General features: G+C 37.9%; 2 protein-coding genes and 1 long non-coding RNA gene across 7 annotated transcripts in view; 2 read left to right on the top strand and 1 right to left on the bottom strand.

Annotated features, from left to right (window-relative positions):
* Nucleotides 1-15,465, top strand: part of LOC131459328 (ras association domain-containing protein 7-like) — a 38,109-nt gene extending 22,644 nt beyond the window's left edge. Inside the window, exons 1-7 of one of the 4 annotated variants that reach the window (XM_058629028.1) lie at nucleotides 9,862-9,964; nucleotides 11,610-11,724; nucleotides 12,858-12,998; nucleotides 13,475-14,011; nucleotides 14,100-14,368; nucleotides 15,002-15,177; nucleotides 15,411-15,465. In XM_058629028.1, the coding sequence (XP_058485011.1) occupies nucleotides 12,896-12,998; nucleotides 13,475-14,011; nucleotides 14,100-14,368; nucleotides 15,002-15,154 (1,062 nt within the window). In that variant the 5' untranslated portion in view covers nucleotides 9,862-9,964; nucleotides 11,610-11,724; nucleotides 12,858-12,895 and the 3' untranslated portion in view covers nucleotides 15,155-15,177; nucleotides 15,411-15,465. Of the gene's footprint in view, nucleotides 1-9,861; nucleotides 9,965-11,609; nucleotides 11,725-12,857; nucleotides 12,999-13,474; nucleotides 14,012-14,099; nucleotides 14,369-15,001 lie in introns of those variants that run through there. The other 3 variants (XM_058629027.1, XM_058629029.1, XM_058629030.1) reach the window with 3 other exon arrangements.
* The window catches only part of LOC131459329 (uncharacterized), a 109,410-nt gene extending 92,340 nt beyond the window's left edge, over nucleotides 1-17,070 (bottom strand). For both annotated transcript variants that reach the window (XR_009240237.1, XR_009240236.1), the window contains exons 1-3: nucleotides 16,949-17,070; nucleotides 15,741-15,831; nucleotides 9,791-9,901 (exon numbers count right to left, since the gene is read on the bottom strand). This is a non-coding gene — a long non-coding RNA (uncharacterized LOC131459329). The remainder of the gene's footprint in view (nucleotides 1-9,790; nucleotides 9,902-15,740; nucleotides 15,832-16,948) is intronic.
* On the top strand, nucleotides 467-8,724 carry LOC131459322 (up-regulator of cell proliferation-like). Its single transcript, XM_058629021.1, has 4 exons — nucleotides 467-501; nucleotides 735-796; nucleotides 1,456-1,527; nucleotides 3,325-8,724. Exons 3-4 carry the CDS (start codon nucleotides 1,491-1,493, stop codon nucleotides 7,992-7,994), a joined length of 4,707 nt encoding a protein of 1,568 aa, XP_058485004.1. The 5' UTR covers nucleotides 467-501; nucleotides 735-796; nucleotides 1,456-1,490; the 3' UTR covers nucleotides 7,995-8,724.
* Nucleotides 17,071-18,043: the final 973 nt, after the last annotated feature.

Here is an 18,043-nt window from a genome sequence, read left to right as displayed (position 1 = left end):
ACCCAGTTACAGTATCAAATGCCCACACAGCCACTGGAACAGATTTAATAAATTTTCAAGGTTATTTTGCAGGCAATTTCTTCGAAGGTGAAATTCAGATAAAATAAATAAATAAATTACCCACTGACTACAGTGGTTTTTTTGGTCAAGAGTGCAATGCCCTTCACTGCCTAAAGATATCAGTGAGCTCACAGTGCACTTGTGACAATACCTTATTTTAAGACCAACATGCTAACTGATGCTCTGATGGGTACAACTGCCTTTACTTTTAAAAGAACACGGGTGCAAGATAGAAAATGTCAAATATGTTGTTTGTGAAACCGGTAAAGACACCGAATACCACACAGGAAGCTTTACGTTGTTTTTCTGAGGGGAAAAACATGTGAAGTCAACCAACCAGTTATTCCAGTGCATCAAATTTTTTTTTTTTTCATGTGTGTGCAGTATATCTACCAGCACTGACACTAATAGCTTCAGAGACTACTCCAACATGCGTGTCAGGTAAGACTAAGTGAATTTTTAGTTTCATACATACTAAGTTTTTGCTGACATATATTTAAGCTTTGAGCTTAAAAGGTTGAGCCTGAGTTTGCAAGTAACTGTATCTAAATAATGTACAGCAAGCTATTTATTTTTGTGTGATTTATTTTGATGTAAGCATTGCTGGAAAAAGGCATTTGATTTTTGTGTAAACATAGGTGTGAAAAAGTAAGAAATATGTATTTTTCCTCAAGGTTCTAAAGCGCACAGGAGTCAAGGGAAAAGTCAGACCAGATCCACACTGAAGACCTTAAAGGTACAATGCAGTTTTGCATATTATATGTTCATAGAAACAAGTGTAAAATGGTTACAGCTATTATTGGTGACCTTCAAAAACCATGTGACAAAAACACATAATTAAATGCATAAGAGGAGATTGAAGTCCTGCTCCTTACATTAAATAAGCTTCAATATTTTAGTGATTTTTTATTTTTGTTTTATTTTTTTCTCACTCTCCAAACGTCACTACATTTTTTTACTGTCATGTTTGATATCTTCTTTTGACTTTTATTCTACCCCTGGAATTTTGTAAATCACACAAAACGATATAGAAAATAAATGTCATTCAATTGTTCCAGTGTTAATTAATTCTTGTCACAATATGAATTACAATATATAATGATTTGCTACACTCAGTAAAGTGAAAATATCTTGTTCTAAAATAATCATAAAAAAAAATGATCCAGACATTCTTTCATGTTACATATTCTGTCAATGATATTCTGTCAATGTTTATGATGGATTAGTGGCATGAGAAAATACCACCAGGCAAACGAGGGCTTTTACAGGCAAAATGTGTCCCCAGGGTCAAGTAATTAGCCAAGTCAAACAGCATTGTTCCCAACAATGCAGTGAGTTTGGCACTGAATTTTGGTAAATTTACAAAACTTAAAAAGATGCATCTTTGTCCACCAGGTTTGATGCAGAGGAATTAAAGGACAAGTTGAACCATGTCTGCAATGTCCACAGAAAGTGAAGAGCTAACAGGTAGACTCTCACATCTCACAAGACAGTATTAGATATCAGACCGACATATAGGACTAACGAAACAATACAAACACACCCAGTAACACGGTAGCTTAGTGGTAGAGCAAGTTGTCTTTCAACTTGAAGGTTGTGGACGGGCTCTGCTCGTCTACATGAATCCTTAACCCCTCGTTGCTCCTGATGGCTATGCCGGTTTGAATGGGTATGAAAAAGACATAGACGCACTGTATGAAAGTGGGTGTGAATGGGTAAATGGCAAAACTGTAGTATAAAGCAGCTTTGAGTGATCAGACCATTTACCACAGTGTTCCACCTGATCTCATTTAGCAGCAGTGCATCTAAAACACGATACCCACGATTATTATCAAGTATTGTTTCGCTAACATGTATTGAGGGGGGCACTTGTTTTATTTCAGTTTTTATTATCACACACTTGAAAACCAGACCAGAATATCAACATGTTTAATAAAATAAAACTCACTGCCACTCACCCTGCTACAACTAATTCTAATACTAATACTACTAATGTAGTCTATCCATCTGTCTGTCAGAAAGGAAATACTCCTCATGGCTCAGGTTTGGTAAAAACAAAACAAAACAATACAATGAAGAAACTTGTGCATCTAATATATCACTAATTTCTTGTTCAGTGTTCACTAGTTTTAATTACAGTTGTTCATTTTAAATGACTTAGTTTTTGTTATTAACAAATCCTAAATATGTGTTGTTTGTAAGAACAGTACTGTAATTCAAACTACTATAATCACATTTTATTGTACTGAACGACTACTTGTGTCAGAAAGTATCAAAATTTTAGCACTTGTGCTCAAACTACAAACAAAACAACAAAATAAATAAAAAATATTATCCAGTTTAGGGTATGATTGTAATTGGCTGTCATGTACATATGGGTCAATATGTATTGTGGGGGTTTCATTTCAGACTCCCCATAATTGACACAGAACAACCCTTAAAATTTCTAAAACTATTGTTAACTTAACCTCAGTTTTAAAAGAAGGTAAAACTCCAGATAAAAGTGCTTGTTTTGAGGGGGGGAAAATAATAATAATCACCTGTCTGAGACTTAGGTGTGTATGGAAGAGTAATAGAGGCCACATGTAGAAAAAAAAATTGAAAGATAAAATTGAAAGAAAAAAATAAAACAGCATGGATTCTGACTTTAATTTCAGAATTATGACTTTTTTTTCCATGCTGGTTTTTCTTTCTTTTTCAATTTCTTTGAATTGTGGCCCTAATACTCTTCCGTAGTGACGTCCAACAGTTATTACTTAGTTGTTGTTTTTAACTTAAAGCTGCAGTGTGTAACTTTTTAAAAACATTTTCACTCAACCTCATTTTACTTTAGTGTAAGTTGTGTGAGCTTTAGTAATCAGGTGACCAAAAGTTGTTTCATCGGTTCCTTTCATTTTGTTAATTAGATCATGCATTTCATCACAACATAGATGTATAGAGATGGGGGAAAATGAAAGGTTTCAGACACAATTTAATTTAAAATATTATAATTGTGTAAAAGGCTTTAAATTATCTAAAAATACTATGTTTTTCTTTTAATTTTAAGTGTGGCCAGTCTAGTGCTAGTGGAAACGCTACTTAAACCGTGCCGTAGCATGGCGAGGTGAGGCGAGTAGAGCCAGTGGAAATACGCCATTAGAATACAAAAACAACTACCCTGGTTGTTTAAAAAAATCAAAACATCTATCAATATCAATATATTTTTTTTGTTTTTGATGTTGATGTCTGAAATTCTAAAACTGATGTTCTTTTTCTCTTTAACAGGCGTGCAACATTTTCTCAGGACACTTGGGCTGGAGGAATATTTTCCCAACAAGCTCACTCTTCGTTCTCTCTTTGAGATAAACGAAAACAGTATAGATGAAAAAGCTGTTCTATCATTGGAGGAAATACCATGGTGTTTTCTCCGAAAACTGTTCAAAATCAATGCTGAATGCAGGAGCTGCACACAATTATCAATCAGGCATGAGGAAAACAATGATCTCTTTGATCTCGACCTTTACACAGCAGAGGACTCTGCAGACAGTAAGGTTAACCCTCTTGATGTTATCGTAGCGCTCTTCCTTTGTGCCGACAGCCTCTTGCAGCAGGAAATGGCCCTAAAAATGTCACTGTGCCAGTTTTCTCTCCCACTGCTGTTGCCCCATGGCAATAAGAGTCAGTGTGCCCTGATGCATTGGGCTTTAAGAGATATTGTCAAAGAATGGTGTCCACATGATTTGTCTGAATCAAAGGGTTTTGTTGAGGAAAACATTATTCAGGCAAATATACCGTTCTATTCCTTTGTGAGACTGAAGAACTGTAGTTTATCAAAGTCACAGTTCTTGAATCATCTTCTCAGCAGTGGACAACAAAGTTGTAGTATCTTCACACACAGAGATGTGGAAGGTGGGGCAGTTAAAAGACAAATTGCAAATGGATTGGTTGAGGTTTGCTGGTACTTACCCTCGGGGGGAAAAACCCTTGACATATTTCCAGAGCCGATTGGATTTGCAAATTTGAGAGGAGACATTCGTGAGTCACTCACACAATTCAACTTTCTTTTTCAAGTATCAACTGCGACCTTTGTGTTCCTGGACAGAGTTGATGAAGAAGAACACAGAATTCTGACATCTCTTCAAGATGTGAAATCCAAACTCTTCTTGGTTGTTAATCGTAATGGGGAGAACGCAAGACAGGACATGATGTTAGTGAAGACATTGGTGGGTGAATTAAATCTATCAAACAACAGAGTGAAGATCAAAGACTCAAGGCAAAACGTTACAGAGTTCTCAAATAGGCTTTGTGAAGCCATGAAGACATCCTTGTTAGATGTAAAATCAACAATAAGCATTGAAAACATGTTTGACAAAGCCATTGAACTTGGTTTGTCTGTGGACGAAAGCAAAACTGATAAACAGAGGGAAGCAGCTGAGGAGATCATGGATGACATTGGGGTACGAAGTATACCACACTACAAGAAACAACAACTTCCACTGCAAGGAGAGAACTGGAAAAGATTATCACAGTTAGAAAAAGAGGAGTGCAGATTGAAGAAACCTGGTGATTCAAACCTTGAAGAGTATAAATTACAACTGCATGCAGAAAAAGAGCAAATCAGAAAAGATCAAAGAAAATGTAAAGTATCCGAAGGAATGAAAAGGTTCATTCAGTACTTGTCATCAAGTGACAAAGAAGAAAGGGATGTTTTTCTCAAGTGGATGAAACTCAAGTTTAATACACACTCAAGAACAGAATTGTCCAAGTTGCGCAACAAATTCAAAGAGCAATGCAAGAACAAAGATGTGAAGCTCATAGCAGAGTTAGACCAAGCATTGGTGGATAGCTCTTTAGGAATAGAGCATTACATGAGAGAGATGGGACTGATCTATGAGTTCTCCACTGATTCTATCAGCTCACCAATAGCTGCTGATAAAATAGCTCACCTCCCTGCTTTGGCTGCTGAAATGTTGCTGGATGGATATCCTTTAGAGCTCCTGGATGGAGATGCTTCCAACATTCCAGAGAGATGGGTGACAGATGTGCTGATGGAGCTTCACAAGAAGGTGGGACAGAAGAGTAGACTGTTGGTATTGACTGTGTTGGGTGTCCAGAGTAGTGGGAAGTCCACACTCCTCAACACCATGTTTGGTGTGCAATTTCCTGTCAGCAGTGGCAGATGCACAAGAGGAGCTTTCATGCTCTTCCTCAAAGTTGGGGAAGATCTGAAAAGTGAGTTAAACTGTGATTTCATTGTCGTCATTGACACAGAGGGTCTTAAGGCTCCTGATTTGGCACAACTAGAGGACAGTTATGAGCATGACAACCAGCTGGCAACCTTTGTCATTGGCTTGAGTGATGTCACCATTATCAACATTGCAATGGAAAATGCAAATGAAATGAAAGATGTCTTGCAAATCGCTGTGCATGCCTTCTTGAGAATGAAAGAGATTGGAAAAAAGCCAGTTTGTTATTTTGTTCACCAAAATGTTTCTTCAGTTTCAGCTCATACCAAGACCATGACTGAAAGAAAACATCTCTTGGATCAGCTCAATGAAATGACTCAAATTGCAGCTGAGATGGAAAGGAAGCCAGCCATTAAAGAATTCACTGATGTGCTGGACTATGACATGGAAAAGAATAACTGGAACATCCCAGGACTCTGGCATGGAACCCCACCAATGGCACCAGTAAACACAGGTTACAGTGAGGCTGTAGCACATTTCAAGAAACATCTTTTACAAACTGTGATGAGTGAAAGAAGTAATGAACCGTCACAGATCCTAGAGTTTCTAGTATGGATGACAAGTCTATGGAAAGCTGTAAAATATGAGAACTTCATCTTTAGCTTCAGGAACACACTTGTGGCTCATGCCTATGACAGCTTGTGGAAAGAGTGCAATCAGTGGGAATGGGAGTTCAGAAAAGAGATTCTGACCTGGCAAACAGCAGCTGAGTTAGAAATCCTAAATGCTGACAATGAATCTGCATTAGAAACTTGGAACAGATTAGTTGGGAAAAAGAAATTAGAGGCAACTCAGAAAATAGTGGATCAAGAAACCATAATGAAGGAGAAACTCTGTGACTACTACAAAAGGAGAGGCAAACGAGTAAATCTGATAGAGAAATACAAAGCTGAGTTTTCCACCAGCATCAGGAGCCTTGCAAATGAAATCAAACATTCTGTTTATGCTAAACTGGACTGTGCCCTCGAACTTAAAATCACCTCGAAACAGACTCAGGATATTCAGAGACAATACAGAAATGTGATTGAAAAACGGGTCATGAAGCTGCTGGGGGACTGTAATGAGTCCACTCTGACTGATGAAGAGCTGACACAAGAGTTTGAAAAAATGTGGGCTGAAGCCACTGTAAATGTGGGAGGTGTGAAAGAGCGAGATATTGCAGCATGTGTCCTGAAGCAGTTACGAAAAAGTTTCTCAAATAGAAACGTCAATGAGGAATTGCAGAACATTCGAGACCTAAACGAATTTGGGAGGTGTGCATTCAAAACTACGAGTTATCATGTAGACTCCTTTTTAGGGAAGGTCCAACATCTGTGGAGTGAAGATTTGCAGATCTTTGCAAACAGTGTCATTAAGTCTTGTACACAGTTTGTTCTTGATAAAGTTATGACGAATGGAGATTACCAAGAGTCCTTCACCAAGGAGCTTCTCGAAACAATTGACAAAGCTCTTGAAAAAGACGACGATAACAAAACAAATACACAGTTCGAGATTGACCTGAAAATCCACATGTGCGGCATTGCCTCACGAGAATTTCTCAAAATGCACAGAAAATTCTTGACAGAAAACAATCCTCACTCTCAGCTTGAGAAGTACAAAAGTCAGTATCGATCCGACTTTCTTGACTTATACAGAAAGAAAGACCACTGCCAACGCAAAGCAAATTACTTTGTCCAGTTATGTATCAAGCCTGCTGTGAAAGAGTACATCTGTAGATCTTTGGGCATAGACATTGTAGATGAAATTTTGACAAGTTCCCATTCAGCAAAGTTCTCTTCTCGCTCTTTCTTCCAGTACAACATTCAGAAAGAGCTGCTGCAAAAGGACGACTTTAACAGCTTCCTCAAGTACATTGATCAGTATGAAATGTATGTCAAAGACTGGATATTTCAGCACATCCAGGAAAAAATGGCAGAGGACAAGACTTTGTGCAAACTGAAGAACAATATTCTGCACATCATCCTTAACAAAATAACACGTTCAATAGAATGGGCCTCAAAAGACCAGGGTGATGTTATGCTGCCAGATGACAAGGAAAACATTACCAAGCTCATCAGGAACATGCGCACATTTTTGATCAAAGATATTTCGATTTCAGAGGAGTCTGTGAAAACCACCTTGTTTCAAATCCAAAGCAAATGTCATCAGTTTATCAACTGCCTCAAGACCTCAATCAATGAGTTGAAAGATGAACTTGAGGAGGAATTCTCAAACTCTGACAACATCACTGAGACTCTGAACCAGCTTCCAATCAAACCACAGGAGGAGCTTTTCAAGCGGGTGTTTGGTTGTGGAAAGCAGTGTCCATTTTGTTCTGCTCCATGTGAAGCTGGAGGCACAGAACACAAAGAGCATCACACAGCCATACATCGACCTCAAGGTCTTGGCAGATTCCACAGACACAAATCAAGAAAACTGGTCACAGCACTGTGTACAACTGATGTGCACAGTGAAAAGAATTTCAGAAATAGAGAAACTGGAAATAAGTGGCATCCTTACAAGGATTACATAAAGTACTATCCAGACTGGATCATCCCTCCAGACCCCACCATAGAGGCATCTGACTACTGGAAGTATGTCCTGGTGCAAAACAATATGAGATTTGCTCAAGAATATGAAGCTGAACCAGCGGATGTTCCTGAGGCCTGGAGAACAATCACTAAGCAACAAGCACTCAAGGGTTTACAAGACGCCTTCAACATGAAGTAAACAACAAACCCAGAAACAAATCAACAAAAAAATCCAACAGTGTACATTTGCAAAGGGAAGACTCAAATAATACAAGGACCTAACACACCAGAATAGTTGACAGAATAATGGAAAAGAAAGGTGGATCAATAAATCAAAATGCTAATGATCAACTTGGCTAGAATATGGGAAAATAACAAAAGCTGAAACTTTGTCTTTGAAAGATAGAAGTCAGGTATAATCCACAGCAATGAAAAACAAAATGCCTTCACTAATCTGTATGTGAAACATTTTTGCTACAACACAATGATAGGTTGTTTGTTTGTTTTTTTAAGTTAATGTTGTTTATGTAATTTACTTTGTGGCTCAGTTAAAAAGGAACTAAAACAACTACTGAGAGTAAAATCCACCCAGAATACATTGAAAGTGACAAAATGGGTTGAAAAAAAGAGTCCTCGTAGACAGGTTTGTAACCGTTATAAAGTTGACAATAAATAATGCACTTCAGGTAAATTTGAACAAATGTTTTTTCAATGACTAGTGTTATAAGATACTGTTATTTTTGGTTGTTATTAAGCCTGTATTTCTGTAACTTAAAGTATTTAATATAATGTGTTATCAAACCAGAAGACAACAATTATTGAGTTAATGATTTCTTTGTTTTGTGACTATTGCGCTCAATTATTGCTTTTGTTAAAACCTTTTTGGAGACTGATCAATAAAAGTGGAAATATGTTATTTAGATGTTGAAGGTTTGTTGTCTTTATCAGTTTGTTGCTGCTGTGTTGATCAGAAAGGAATCATTATTAAAGGTGACATCGAATGCTCGTATCACACATATATGTTAGGTATGGAGGTCTACTTACATATATTAACTTGTTTTAATGGTTAAAATCCTGCTCGTCGCTGCAAACGAGCCGATCAAAATATCTCCTCACTGTCAGCCGCGCTGTTTCAGACCAAAATCACACCCACAGAACGAGAGCTTTCCCACTGTCCTGTGATTGGCCAGGGCTCCTGGAAGTGACGTAATTGGTAGGCCAGCTCTCTGATACACAGCTCCCCCTCTGGCACGGTAGATGCTCTGCATCTCAGCAGCTACAACGAGAGTAGTTCTTCGCCTTCTGCGGTTGAATGTACGCAACCGGATGTGCCAGGACTAGTGCCCGCACCAGGAGGTGCTACGGTGGTGAGGGATTCTGATGACAACATCAATATACGGAAGTGCCGATCCGCTTCGCAGAGCCCAGGAAAACAATAAAACCCTATTTTCTCAGCAGTGGCTGAACTGTTTGTTCTGAAACTTTAGGGTTTCATAAATGAGGTAATGACGCATATACACACACAAACGCAGCGTTAATTGGAGCTTCTGGTCTATGTCCCCTTTAAGTATCAGTGAGGCTACAGTCCCCTGCAGGAGTCACAGGTTTTCGCTCTCTCTCTCTCTCTCTCTCTCTCTCTCTCTCTCTCCCTCTCCCTCTCCCTCTACAATATATAATTCTTTTAAAGGCCAAATTAATTCAAATTTGGCCAAATTTATTCAAACAATAAATATATGTAATTCTCTGCTGGTAGAATAATTATGTGAAAGAGCAGTGCTGATAAAAATGAGTCAGGTGTTGGTATGGGCAAATGTGTGTTCTCTGAGTACCTTCACATATGTCGTTTATGTGACTCTATTAATGACTTTAGACCGGAGCTGACTCATCGTTTTGTTCTGTCCGAACAAAGAACGAAAAACCAAGAACAAAACCAAAAATCTAATGACTTAGACACACCTAATTACCTCACACAACATTCAGAGCAGTATCACTTACCATGCTGCACATCCAGAAGAGCTGCATTCCACAGTTTCAATCCTCCTCCTCCTCCTCCTCCCCATTTGAAATGTATCTGGAGTGTTTTGGTCACAGCCACCCGCCATCAGCCTGAGCATAACAGTGAGAGAGAAAAATATGATCAATGAGTCTGAAAGGAGTTTAAGTTAACAGGTGAGTGTGTTCAAATTCCTTGCTAACAAAAACAGGTTGTTCTTTTATATGGAAAAAGGCTTCTAAGGAACTTAACAGTTGACAATACATTCATTTGTCTTAATTAATTTAATCTGTCATGTCATATGGATGTAAGAGCAGGTTTTCAACACTTGAATTAGGTGAGGAACTTGCGAGCCTGTAAAGAACCGATATCATGTTAATTCTGAGTTTATGAACTTTCAAGTATGGGTGTTAAATGTAATGGTAGATCACAGTAAAAACTTCACACTTAAACCTGTAGAAGCTGTTTTCTTTCTATTTCAAATCTCGAACATGTCTCTCATAGAGAATTAAAATAATTATACTGTATGGTCATTGTAGCATAGCTAAAACAACAAATCCAAGCTTTTGAGGATGTTTAGTTTTTACATTCATTTCTGAATGTGGTTTTAAACAGTGGTGATAGTAAACAGAGAGCGGTGGTATGGGTGGTGAGGTGTGTGGGTGGGTGTAGTCTGAGTCCTGCAGGAATGTCGGCATGTTCTGCCACATTCCTGCTGAAAATCTGTGCGTGTGTGTCTTGCAAACACAGGACACAGACACCAACCAAGGGTTCATCTGTCTGGTCAAGTTTAATCGGGTTACAAACCGTGGTTTTCTTACTTATCACCCCAGAGGTCACTTACCACTGTAATGGAATAATTCTGTGACCATGTGTGCACTGTAATTATTATCTTTATTGCACAACAATAAACCGACAACTCTACAATAATCGCTAGTAATCTTAGCAACAGCTCTTTCAAAGTTAAACTTACATGGATACCGGAAAATACTGCTATTGATGTTATTTTGACTGACTTCTTTCCACTTCTTCTGGTGTGAAAACTTAAATTGGATGCTATATTCTGATCATGAGTAAGATTGTAATTGCTGATTATGATTTAAAGTATCACTTAATTCAACTGTAGGTGATCATGCTGTGTAGAGGGTTTTGCATTTTGTGTTTCCTTTGGTTTACACCAACATTTTCCCTTTAGTGAGACTTTAGTAAGCTGGATTTAAATGACTCAACATGTAAACAAAGTCAGTGTCTTAGATGATCAGTTTAGTTAATGCTTGGCTAGAAATGTACAATTTCAGTTGACTTCTTTCAAATTTCAACTTTTGAACTTCCTGAAGTTAATGATTAGTTTGGTTGAGCGAAACTCAAAGAGGGAAGAGGGAACAACAGTGAAAGTAAAGGTGTTTGCTGAAAGTGTTAGGTGCTTTCACAACAGGCTACTGTTAATCACATGAAATACTTTTACTTTTTTTTATCTGTTTGCAACACTGAAACCATCTGTCTGGATATTTATACCATGAAAGAATGATTTCTTACACTACTAGTCTACACTCTCTGCACTCAGGAAACTAGTTTGTTCTATCCAGAGCCTTTTTATATCCAGTAAGTTTAAATGTTTTGTGAATTTTAACATTAACATCGTTAATGTTCAAAATTTATTTAACTGCACCGCAAGATAAAATAGGTAAAATGCATATCAATAAAACAAGCCTTTTTTGTCTTCAGTGATTAATTCCATATATGAAAACATGCAGAATTTCTTCGTATTATTGGATGATTTTTCTTTCTATCCTTTTTTTTGTTATTCTCCTGATCCTGCAGCAGGTGTGCACAAAGTCCTCACCACAAAAACCCCGACAGCTGAACAGCAGTAGAAGCAGAGGACAGCAAAACACTTGAGTTTTGCTGCATTCACAAAATGTAGCCATCAAAGAAGGTACACAGAAAATGCATGGTTTATTTCAAGATGGTTACTTCCATTGTTGTCCTAAAGTTCACACAGAAAATTAGCTTTAAAAGACCTACAGTACAAGTAAAGATGTACTAAATTTGTTATGACCTTGAGCTGAAATTGTTTATTTTATTAACTAAGAGTTCTTATAGTATAGAATGATCTGGCTTCATCCAGTATCAGTATATGATCTGATATGTTAGAGACAACATTCTATGGCCTGTTTGTATTAATCAAAATCATGTTTTGATGGGACAATCACATGTGGGAGGGTAATGATGACTGCTCATCAATGCAGTAACATGGCTGACATAAACACAATACCAATGTTGACGAATGCACTTTGTCAAAACTATTACATATTTTTAAATAATGTTTCCCTTTTGCAATAACATTTGTAGTGGCAGTTTCTGAACAAAAAATACATGTTCAAAATTAATCTAAAACTAACTAAATCAAACAACTACTTGCATCCTGGGCAGGTAGCGTCCATGCTGGGTTATTGAGGTTTTGATGGTCTATTTAGTCCAGTTAACCATCCAAACAAATCTCTTCTGCTCTGTTAAAAAACAAACAAACAAACGTATCTTCGCCACCCAGGTGCACACGAGTTTCCTCATCTTCCTGCCTTTATACTTGTGTGTGTCCACTAGTGCCCACAGTCTATCTAACCCAGACATTACAATAAACATAAACTAACAAAAACATAAACGTTTTAAGAAAAGCAATATCATCAAAAACATGACTAATGTAAACAAAATCTATTTTAAACAACTATTATATTAACTACTGAAATTACCACTAAGAACCAAAACTAATAAATAGCTCCAACACTACCAAAAACATTATAAACATGAATTTTCAAACTGAAGTGTCAATAATTGATTCAAAGGCTGATAAAAACAGACACATTAGTTTAAGTGTTGCTGATGGTGCACTAAAGACAAATTGATTTGAACTATGACTATGTAAAGTATATTATATACGGTCTATTATTATATAATCCAATTCTCTTGGTGATCATTGCTTTGTTTTTACTTGAATTTGTGGACAATTTGTTTATGCTGACCATGGCTAAGATCAAGTGAAGACTAATTTGCACATCTGTCTCCTTGAAGGTTGGTGGTGGAACCTGCTGCTGCTGCTGACAAAGACTATGGAGCTTAAGGTGTGGGTGGAGGGTGTGGTCAGAGTGGTTTGCGGCTTATCGCTGCACACTTCCTGTCAGGATGTCGTGATAGCTCTCGCACAAGCAATTGGTAAGTGTGTTACTTTTCGATCAACATGCTCTCACTTGCATACAATGATGAACACTGTCAAAATTAAAGATTTTGAATTACGGAATGTTTTTCCTCTTGTAAATCTTTTGCTTTTGACTTATTTTGCTCCCACAGTTTAAGGCACAAACCTTTTATTTTCATAATCGATTAATCTGTCGATTATTTTCTCGATTAATGGATTAATCGTTTAGTGTTCAGAATATCAGAAAACCTTAAAAAATGTTGAATGGTGTTGAACCTGTCCTGGACATGATGAATGAAGAAAATATTCATATTTAAGAAGCTTAAACAATCGGAAATCTTGTTTTAATCATGAAAAAAGCTTCAAACCGATTATTCGATTATCAAAATAGTTGTCGATTAATTTAGTAATAGATTAATAATCGATTCATCGATTAATTGTTTCAGCTCTACTGGACACACAGTAAATCTGTGTATTTATTTATCTTTTACAGGTCAGACAGGTCGTTACATCCTTTTCTTAAAGTTACGAGGGAATGAGAGACAGTTAGTTGCCAACGACTGTCCTCTGCAGCATTTGGCTCAGCTGGGACAGCTGGCTACTGAGGCCCAGTTCATTCTCCACAGGACTGGTCCCAGTCTAAGTGATGGTCAAGAGATGCCAACCAGAGAGAGATTCTTTCTCCCCAGGCCGAACAAGGCTGTCACTTTTAATCTGGGTCCATCATCACTTTCCAAGAGGACGAAACCAAACAGAACCTCATCTCCAAACCCCTCCAAAGAGGAGGTGTTTAAGCAGATTCTTCAGAAACAGAGGCAACTACAAGACCTGGAGAGTCAGGTCCAAGCTCTAGAAAGGGAGACATGGCTGTGGGAGCAAAAGAGGTCATCTGCTACAGTTCAAAGTCTGTCTGTGGCAATTGCAGAAGAATTGGAGGAACTGCAGCAGCAGCTAAGGCGGAACGAGGCAGAGCTGATTCACAGCACACACTGGGAAGGAGATTTACAGATAGAGATGGACAGAGAACAAGGTGCGTGTTCAAATCAGTCTGACATTTGGTGAGTGTCTTTATTTTGTGACATTACTGAAACAAGACAATGTTTACACTCTACCAACAGATATGCACATACATCTACACCAACTACAGTCATTACTGGAAGAACACAGTTACCGGATGAAGGAGATCCAAATCAGTTCTGCCCATCTAGAACACAACATACAACTCACCACCCACAGACAAAGTTCACAGGCTGCACCTTGGCAGCAGAAGGAGACCATGCTACCACTGAGGCAGGAGCTCCACAACCGACTGCAGCAGGGAGAAGAACTGGATGTAGCTTTCTCAGGGACACAGGAGGAGCTACGGGCTACTGAGCGAATGTTACAGGTACAACTCATCTTTTATTCTACTTTACGGCTTGGTCACAATAGATTTTTAACAACAGCATCTCATTGCAGTTATTTCATTTCAGCAGAAGTGCTGATTAGAATGATTAGAGGAATCACCTTTTGGAGGTGAAGAAAGGGTGCAGGTAGCTTTGTGTTGAAGTTTGACAATCACACACCTTTGGTCCTGACTAACAGAAAACTGTCTTGTCAGTGGTATTGTTTAGAGGGAACAATGCATTTCAATGTGCTGATCTGATCTCATATGCAAAACAAAGAACAAAAGTTGATGGCCAGAATAAGTTGATAGAAAATTACAAGATTGTCAATTAATAACTGGTAATGTATCTGTAGCACCTCCTATACACCAAGCTAGCTACATTCCTGCAGTCAATGAATATTTCCACAACTCTCCAACACATGCTGTATAAAATTAAATTCTTATTTTCCCTTTTTTGGGGTCAGTCAAAGAACTTGTTTGGCCCATGTTTGAGTTTTACTCACACATAATCATCAAATATCTAAAAGACAACTGTCTGTGATTTATCAAGCTTCATTTGCCACCACACAAACCTGAACTTTTCCACTTAAGATATAAACTCTTGTGTGTTTTGGAACATTTTGCATCTTCTAGGACAGATGGGAGCTGATTGAGGAGCTGAATAAGGAGCTGAGACAGTGTAACTTGCAGCAGTTCATTCAGCAGACCGGTGGTCCACATGCTGACCAGACAAACTCACTGCCCGTCACTGAAGTTTACCTCAGCATTGCAGGTGTCATGGAGTAGAAGCAGCCAAAAAAATTGCCACTGTAAGTCAAGGGGAAGTTTAAAATATTATAGTGATATGATTATTGTGTCAGTTTTTCCTAGCAGGAGTAAAATGTACTTAATATATTTCCTAGCTAGGATTTAGATCTTCTTGAACATTATGTTACTCTACCTCACATGAATTTAAAAAACATAAATGAAGAGGGCCATCTATTTTTAATGATTGCAAGTTCAAAAAGCAATGGCAATGGCACTTTGTCTATTTCCTCTGCAGGACTTGATGCCCTTCCAGACCCTACTGTGTGTGTGTGTGTGTGTGCGTGCGTGTAAGCATGTGTGTGTACAATACTTTGGAACAATAAAAACCTTGCAATAAAAAAAACATTTGTTCCCCCATTATTCAGTATAAAACTCATTGCTGATCATGTGTACAAATTGTGAGGAACAAAAGAAGAGGCAAAGAAAATATTGTAATGCAGCATGACACATGCCAGCAGTTGTAAAACATCAAGAAGAAGAGCACAGATGGGTGCCATTGCTAACAGAGAGTCAGCACAGTCTTAAAAAGAAATGCAAGATACATTGTCTGAGAGGAGCAACTTACTTTCCACTTTCCTTTTATAGTCCCCTTTGCCTGCTTCCGTCTCCTCTTCAGATCATGGTGGACACACCTCAGCTTCTCCTCGTCTCCCTCCCTGAACACCAGCATTCTCTTATTAAGGAGCTCCTTTAAACAAATTATTTGTAATACTAGCAGAGACGTGATTTCAGTTAAAAATAAACAGAATTTTTTTTTAATTATTATATATATTTTTTTTAATTGTTCAGTTAACAATCGACTCTCAAAATGCCTTATCGTTCTCATTCCTAATTCAGGTCCAGTGGCCTGCCCCATAAACAGCAACGTCACTATTACTCCGAATATTATGTCTGAATCAAGGAGATTGTGCACAGACAACATATCTTTGGGTGAACATCCAGCCTCTGTTTCTTTCTCCACTTTCTAATCATTACTCTCCTCAATGAAAGCTCAAGTTAAAGAAGTATTATATGGTGCACCTTGACTGAAATGTTTCATATTTCATATCCATATTGAGTTCCATAAAATTCCAAGACTGTCTGCATCACAAATGACTCTATCCTGCTAGTGACATGTAATGGAATCCTGTGAAATCCTTTACTAGGAATATTACTAATATAATAAAATAATATACTTAATAATTATTAGTAGTTTAAACTAAACATGTAATAATTCAAATTATTGGATTATATCAGTAATAATCCTATTAAAATCATTTGAATTATTACATGTTTAGTTTAAACAAGTAATAATTAAAATGTTTGGATTATATTAGTAATATTCCTATTATAAAAGTATACATATATCTCATGCCATTCTGTATCCTGAGTTTTAGTATTATATATTGATTTAACATAAATACCTTATGTGTATATGTATTCATTGCACCTTTCTGTTCCGTTAAATTTTATTTGAAACCCATGGTTATAATTATTCATAAATATGTAGTGTCATAACTACATCTCTGACGTTTATAACAAACCAAACCGTTTGAAAAGCTAAGCTAGCTAAGTAGCAGTGTTCTTTTAGAGCTGGAATGTAACTTTTGACCGCAAAAAACAACAACGGTAAGACGTGTGCAGAGATTGTCTATAGTGTGCAAGCTAGGTTTTTATATTTTAAACAGGGAGCACTTGGTTTATTAATTAATTAATTAATTACATGGGACTTTCTGCTGTTAGCTGGGAGCTGGAGCTAACTAACTGTTACTACCAGCAGTGATGAATACTTACTTTCTTGAAAAACTTTCTGATATCCATTCTTCCTTCACGTTATCCTGCTAATGCTACTGTATTCGCTCTGTGTGCTTCAAGGTGCACATTCGCTGCAGGAGTGCAAGCAAGGTCGCAGGGAAAACGTGGACTGGATTTTCAGTGATGTGGGCGTTCTCTATATGAACAAGTGGAATGGATTGGATAACGACGCACTAAAGGGGCTCTCTCTGCCTTACATTATGAAGTGAAGAGAAACTGACAGATTTATGATCATATTTAAGTGAATAATGACAGATTATATCATTATTTATTTAAACTCAGATTATGGCCATTTTATATAGAATTTGTCTGCAAAATTATTTAGGGGGGCTTCAGACCTCTTGCCTCTTCATTATTGTAATCAATAATGGCCCCATGAAGCACAGGTGTCCACATCTCCATGAAGCACATGAGACTACACTCCTGTAGAGTCACTGGTTCCTCCAGCTCCTCACACTTATTGGGCAGCGAGTTGACATTCGCCATCAATACTTAAGGCAGAAACGACTTGTTCTTTCACTTCTTAGTCTTTTGCTTAACTCCTGCTCTACAACCTCGGGATGGCTTCCGCAGCTTGAATGGTATCATGTCTCACTCTGTATCTGGTCCTTTTAAGAGCTGACAGTCATCTGATCAGGAGGCGTCGCTGGTGGCATGGTCAAGTCCTGGCAGACCCCTTTGAGATTATCAACTAAGTCTCCAGCAGAGAGGGAAATGGAGACAAGAGACTGCAGACCTGGCCGAGGATAAAGTGGTCATGATAGTGAATCCTCAACTTCTGCGATCCTCCTGGCCTGTAGGCCATGTCACCAATTGTCAAGATAATTCCTGGCTTAGATGGTTGTGTCAGATCAGAAGAAATTCAGGTAAAGAATCAGACCATGTAGCTCGGATAGTTCCTCTCCTAGAAATGGTTGAAGACTTAAAGGACTCAGACTTTAGAGGAGTGTGGAATTTGCCAAATTCCAAGATGGCTCTTAAAAAGTCTCAAGCATAATAATCTGGTCTCAACCTGTCAATCTAAACTGTGCAGCACATCTCCAAGAGATTATTTAGAGTGTCTTCTACGTCCTC

Source organism: Solea solea, chromosome 5, assembly GCF_958295425.1.
Source record: "Solea solea chromosome 5, fSolSol10.1, whole genome shotgun sequence".
Taxonomy (NCBI): Eukaryota; Metazoa; Chordata; class Actinopteri; order Pleuronectiformes; family Soleidae; genus Solea; species Solea solea.
Note: the sequence above shows the minus strand (reverse complement) of the source record. Positions and strands in the feature narration are given on the sequence as shown.